The 6,405-nt window shown below is 36.4% G+C and overlaps 1 protein-coding gene across 1 annotated transcript; it reads left to right on the forward strand.

Moving 5' to 3' along the window:
* Nucleotides 1-208: 208 nt before the first annotated feature.
* On the forward strand, nt 209-6,405 carry LOC120067302 (cullin-1). Its single transcript, XM_039018844.1, has 20 exons — nt 209-429; nt 850-1,038; nt 1,143-1,242; nt 1,856-2,041; nt 2,167-2,214; nt 2,308-2,511; nt 2,611-2,688; nt 2,797-2,886; nt 3,042-3,122; nt 3,262-3,324; nt 3,644-3,679; nt 3,766-3,852; nt 3,939-4,088; nt 4,180-4,235; nt 4,388-4,508; nt 4,696-4,857; nt 4,962-5,105; nt 5,207-5,425; nt 5,553-5,720; nt 5,810-6,405. The coding sequence occupies exons 2-20, from the start codon at nt 899-901 to the stop codon at nt 5,909-5,911; spliced, it is 2,235 nt and encodes a 744-aa protein (XP_038874772.1). The 5' UTR covers nt 209-429; nt 850-898; the 3' UTR covers nt 5,912-6,405.

The raw sequence follows: 6,405 nt of genomic DNA on the forward strand, positions 1-6,405 counted from the left end.
GGTCTACCATTAGAGTTACGTCTATAGCTCATAAAACGGCAACAAGAAGAATTTTTGAAGACTAAAGGGGTCAAAGACTAAAAACACGGAGTTGAAGCCCTTTCTTGCAAGGAAAGCAATTTAAAAATCCACGCGAAAATCCGAAGAATTAAAATTGGTAAAAAAAAAAAAAAAAAAAAAAAAGAAAGAAAAAAAGAAAAAGAGAAAAAGAAATCCTTAAACACGGAAGAGGTCATTCATTCACTACCCATCCAACGGGGCATCGAGTCTTTTTCACCCTCTCCCGACCGCTATCGCATTTCTCATACTTTTCGCCGTTGAGATTTTTCCGGCGGAGCTCTGTCGCCTTCTCTCTTCCTCCGCCATCATCATCTCTAGGGGGTTTCATTCTCGATTAGGAAATTAGGGTTTCGTCGACGACCGTTTCAGGTCGTTCTCTTTTTCTTGCTCCGATGATGGCTTTTTATGGTGTTTTATGTGTGATTCTGGATCTACGTTTAGATCATTAGGATTGTTTTATTTTTTCGTTGTTTATTTCCCCCCTTGAATTTTGGTTCTTGTTGTTTATTTTACGTGTTTTGATTTTTCGTTGACGAAGGTGTATGATAAAGAACGAATGACGATGATACCTTGGATTTTATAGGAGCTTGTTTATTCTCGCCTTCTCTATGATTTCTGGAGCTTCTTTTTTCAAGCTTATATTTTAATGGAGACGTTGCATTACTTTTGATTATTCTTTCATACATGGATGGAGGGGGTGAATTATCGATTTAGGGTTTTCTTTCTGTAGAACTGTGCTTTATCTATAGCACAAATGCCAACATCGAAGTCTGGTTTTATGATCTGCAGGTCTCTTTGAGTATTAGATTAGGTCTTCGATTGAGAGATTTGTGTCGCCATGACAATGGGGGAGCGGAAGACTATTGACTTGGAGCAAGGATGGGAGTTTATGCAGAAGGGAATCACAAAGTTGAAGAACATTCTAGAGGGCTTGCCTGAACCTCAGTTCAGCTCTGAGGACTACATGATGCTTTACACGTACTATTTCTTATGTTCGAAGTTTTTTTTGTTCAATTTTATGCATATTATTGGCCAGTAATCTTATGATGTTCGGTTTGTTTTCTTCTGAATTTGATTTGCAGTACCATATATAACATGTGCACCCAAAAGCCACCGCATGATTACTCCCAACAGCTGTATGATAAATACCGCGAATCTTTTGAAGAGTACATCACTTCTATGGTGAGAAACAAGTTCATCTGAAACATCCTTTTCGATCTTATACATATCACTTATCAACAATTCAAGATTATTGCATCATTTGAATTAAAATAAGTGGTAAGTACCGAAAAGGAGTAGAGATCACTTCAAAGACGAGGGAGCCTACTAAATTCTGCTCGATAGGAAATTGTTATGGTTAAAATCGAAATCACACACAAACAGTTTGCACATTGCACTGCATAAATTCAACCATCATATTTTCTTGGTATTCGAAGTTGTGACCATGTGATTATTTTACAATAATTTTGGTTTATGAAGACTTCTGAGTTAAACTTACTTATTCATCAGGCGATCAATGCATATCCATACTGCATTTTTTTATCAGTTTTCCTTTACCCTTGTTAAAACCTTGTCACATGGTGCAATTTTGAAATGCTTACATGCATGCCTCCTTTTTGAAAACCACATGTGTGGGACCGTGGGCACATATTCACATTTCTAAATACTTTTTTCTTACTTTAATGTATCATTTGTATTGCTGGATTTTTCCATTCAGGGAATTAACTGATGATGACACTCAAATTTAATAATTTAAACCATAACGTGCTGTTTTTGTTAATTGTGGTGAACTTAGGTCTTACCATCCTTGAGGGAGAAGCATGACGAGTTCATGTTGAGAGAACTGGTCAAAAGGTGGACAAACCATAAAGTCATGGTGAGGTGGCTTTCTCGCTTCTTCCACTATCTTGATCGATACTTCATCGCACGAAGATCACTTCCACCTCTCAACGAAGTTGGCCTCACATGCTTCCGTGAATTGGTATGTTACAACTTTGAATTTGTGGCTTCATTTTAAAGTCCAAGCTGGAACCTCTTGTTCCACTTCAATTTACTAATACATTCATTTGAAATTTTAGTCTAAATCTTAATCCTTACTCATCTCAGGTGTACAAAGAGCTAAACAGTAAAGTGAGGGATGCCGTAATTTCATTGGTATGTTTTCCTTCGTTCTCCCTCTCACTTTCTTTCAACTTAAGAATGTTTTGGGCTTTAAACATGCTTAATAATTATGGTCTTCGAAATCAGATCGATCAAGAACGTGAAGGAGAACAGATTGACAGAGCTCTACTGAAGAATGTATTAGATATATTTGTGGAAATTGGGATGGGGCAAATGGATTACTATGAAAATGACTTTGAAGCTGCCATGCTTAAAGATACTGCTGCTTATTACTCTAGGAAGGCTTCCAATTGGATCCTAGAAGATTCTTGTCCCGATTATATGCTAAAAGTATTTTTTTTTTGTGTTTTGTTCTATAAAAAAAATCAGTCAAACTACAATTTTCTAATGCATAGAAATGGGTTCTTACTGATATGATTGATTTTCTAGGCAGAGGAGTGCTTGAAACGAGAAAAGGATAGAGTTTCTCACTATTTGCACTCTAGTAGCGAGCCAAAGTTATTGGAGGTTTGTGGTTAACTTTTTTGATATCCTTCCACCTTCTATATATATTTCTATAGATCTCTCTCTCTCTCTCTCTCCCCCCCTCGTTTATTCTAGTTTTCATTCTTGTAGAAAGTTCAACATGAACTGTTATCTGTGTATGCTACTCAACTGCTGGAAAAAGAGCATTCAGGATGCCATGCATTGCTTAGAGATGACAAGGTACTAACTATGAACTATGTTTTGTAATTTTTTCTCCATATTTGAAATAATTTATTTAATCGTAGTTCTTCCTCGATGTCATTTGTTTTCTTTTTGTCTTCCTTTTCCCCTTTCTTGACTTTTTTGGGCTTGTGGTGATGGTGTATTTTTTTTAGGTGGAAGATTTGTCAAGGATGTTTCGTCTCTTCTCCAAAATACCCAAGGGATTGGACCCAGTTTCCAACATATTTAAGCAGGTTCATAGTCTGCGTTTATACTTTTCTCTATACTTTTTGTTTTTCGCTTGATAGGGTATTATGTGTTAGAATAATCCCATGTTCAATTTTCAAATTACTTTCTATTTAAAGAGATCTTTTTCCTGTATTATTTATGCAGCATGTCACTGCTGAAGGAACAGCATTGGTCAAACAGGCAGAAGATGCTGCAAGTAACAAGAAGGTTTCTATCTTAATTAGTTTCAATTTTTTGTTGACGGACCAATTTCTTTTATTTCTTTACTCGTTTATTGGATAATATGCAACCATTCAGTTATAAACTCAGTCCAATAAAAGACATTACTTTTATGCTAGAGCTTGTAACTTGGTTTTAAAGCCGTACATTAAAGATGCAGTTGTTTGTACATTTTTTTATAACAATATGCAGAAAGGGAGTTATTCTTATTCTTATTCTTGTTATTTTATTTTTACACATCATAATGTTTTTAGACAAGGCTTTTCACTGATGACTCTTTGTTTTGTCTCTGTCCTTACTCTGTTAGGCCGAGAAAAAGGACATAGTTGGTCTGCAGGAACAGGTGTGTCTTTTGGCTTTCAAACTTCTAGATTATACTTTTTCTTAGTCTTGTTGTGAATGATAGCTGAGAGAGATGTTCGAATTCAGGTTTTCGTAAGAAAGGTGATTGAGCTTCACGACAAGTACTTGGCTTATGTGAATGATTGTTTCCAAAACCACACACTTTTTCACAAGGTATGTGACTTCACCTTCAGCAACACTCGGTGAAATTCATAATATCACCATACTTCTATGCATATTTGAAGTGTGTTTTTGTGTAGGCTCTCAAGGAAGCTTTTGAAGTCTTTTGCAATAAGGGTGTTGCTGGAAGTTCTAGTGCAGAATTACTTGCTACCTTTTGTGATAACATCCTTAAGAAAGGTGGGAGCGAGAAGTTGAGTGATGAAGCAATTGAGGAGACACTTGAGAAGGTAATTTTTCTATTTATTATTCTTTTGAAGTTCATTTAGTATTGAGCTTCATTTAGTATTGAACTTCGTAATTCATATGATTTTAACACAGGTCGTGAAGTTGCTGGCATATATCTGTGACAAAGATCTGTTTGCTGAATTCTATAGGTGAGTATCGATAATTTTTAGACGTTGCTGCTCTTATAGAATGCATGTTTTTTTTAATGACCTTGATAAGAGTGTTCCAGTGTCGTTTGTTTGTTTTTTAATTTTATTTAAGTATTATCTTGAAACAACTTATTTTATACCACTGGTTGCAGAAAAAAACTTGCTCGAAGGCTTCTCTTTGACAAGAGTGCCAACGATGACCACGAGAGAAGTATATTGACCAAGTTGAAGCAACAATGTGGTGGCCAGTTCACTTCTAAGATGGAGGGAATGGTAAGCGTAAATTTACTATGATTTTCTTTTTTTTATGGGAGAAAACTTTTAATTTATCTCAGTTTATGCAATAAGCTTTCTTCAAAAACAATAATCTATTATCCATTTAAATAATTATTTGCATCTCTTAACCAAAAAAAAAATGGAAGGAAGAATGAGCTGCTAATGATGTTAATCATATGTTTAGGTCACTGATTTGACTTTGGCAAGGGAGAACCAAACTAGTTTCGAGGAGTATCTGAGCAATAATCCACAAGCTAGTCCTGGAATTGACTTGACCGTTACTGTTTTGACTACTGGTTTTTGGCCAAGCTACAAGTCTTTTGACCTCAACCTGCCGGCAGAGATGGTAGACAATGGTTTTTGTTCCTTATGATGCCATAATTTTGGCTGTGCCTTCAAACTTGTAGGACATTGATATAATTATCATATCACATGTTCTTTCTGATTCAGGTAAAGTGTGTTGAAGTTTTCAGAGAGTTTTATCAAACAAAAACCAAGCATAGAAAACTTACATGGATCTACTCGTTGGGTACCTGTAACATCAGTGGAAAATTTGAACCGAAAACGATGGAGCTGATTGTAACAACTTATCAGGTAATATGCTTTTAAAGTTGTTTTGACCTCTCCCTATAAAGTATTGTTGTTGATACAATAGGTTTTCTTTTTGTGGTACTGATTCTGTTTATTAAATTTAGGCTTCTGCCCTGCTGCTATTCAATTCCTCAGATAGACTAAGTTACTCCGAAATCATGACACAATTAAATTTGAGTGACGATGATGTTGTTAGACTTCTCCACTCATTGTCATGTGCCAAGTATAAAATTCTTAACAAGGAGCCAAATACGAAAACCATCTCTCCAAATGATCATTTTGAGTTCAATGCAAAATTCACCGACAAAATGAGGAGAATAAAGGTATATGGTTTGACACGTCATATTGTCATGGTCCTCTCCAACAATTTGCATTGCTCCTTTTTTTCTTTCTTTCTTTTTTTTTTTTTTTTTTTTTTTTACAATGTATGTGGTGTCGTTTGTCGTGTAGATCCCTCTTCCACCTGTGGATGAGAAAAAGAAAGTCATTGAAGATGTTGATAAAGATCGAAGGTATGCTATCGATGCCTCAATCGTGCGTATCATGAAGAGTCGGAAAGTTCTGGGTCACCAGCAGTTAGTGATGGAGTGTGTTGAGCAATTGGGTCGTATGTTCAAGGTTAGTAGCGCAGCACATCTATTGTAACTTCATGCGATGGTTCTTTTCTCTCAGCTTCTCATAGTTACCGAAACACAATCATTGTGCAGCCTGATTTCAAGGCGATAAAGAAGAGAATCGAAGATCTGATCACCCGGGACTATTTAGAGAGAGACAAAGACAACCCTCACTTGTTTAGGTACTTGGCTTGATCTTGCCTTAACCATGGGCAAGAGTGGTGAGCTGGTGCTATTCGAGATAGCATGAAAGGCTCGTGGCATAAGCGGGGCTTGAGCACGAGTAGGTGCTGCCTGCTGTAGCCTCTGTAGTCTGTGTGCCGCTTTTTCATGAAATCGTAAAACCAGGAGCTGATGAAAAGAAGGTTGTACATTTTGCCATCCAAACGAGGTTAGTGAAACCCCTGTTATAAGTTTGTGTGCGCTTTTGGGCGGAGAAGGGGGGGTAAAATTTGAGTTATTTTTATATAAGATGGTCCGATTTATATAATGAGTGGATCATTCTAAGTCAGTGTATTACGAGGACGTCCTGGACTTTGGTTGATTTTTAGTTGAAATTGTACATCTGTTGCTTTTTGATTGTTAATTTTGAATACTAAGCATCAGGTGAAGTGAAAAAAAAAATCTCTGGAAAACCTCCTTATTGTTCTGCTTGTTTAAAAAACTTACAAAGATTGTTCTTTCCCATA

Source organism: Benincasa hispida, chromosome 12, assembly GCF_009727055.1.
Source record: "Benincasa hispida cultivar B227 chromosome 12, ASM972705v1, whole genome shotgun sequence".
Taxonomy (NCBI): domain Eukaryota; kingdom Viridiplantae; phylum Streptophyta; class Magnoliopsida; order Cucurbitales; family Cucurbitaceae; genus Benincasa; species Benincasa hispida.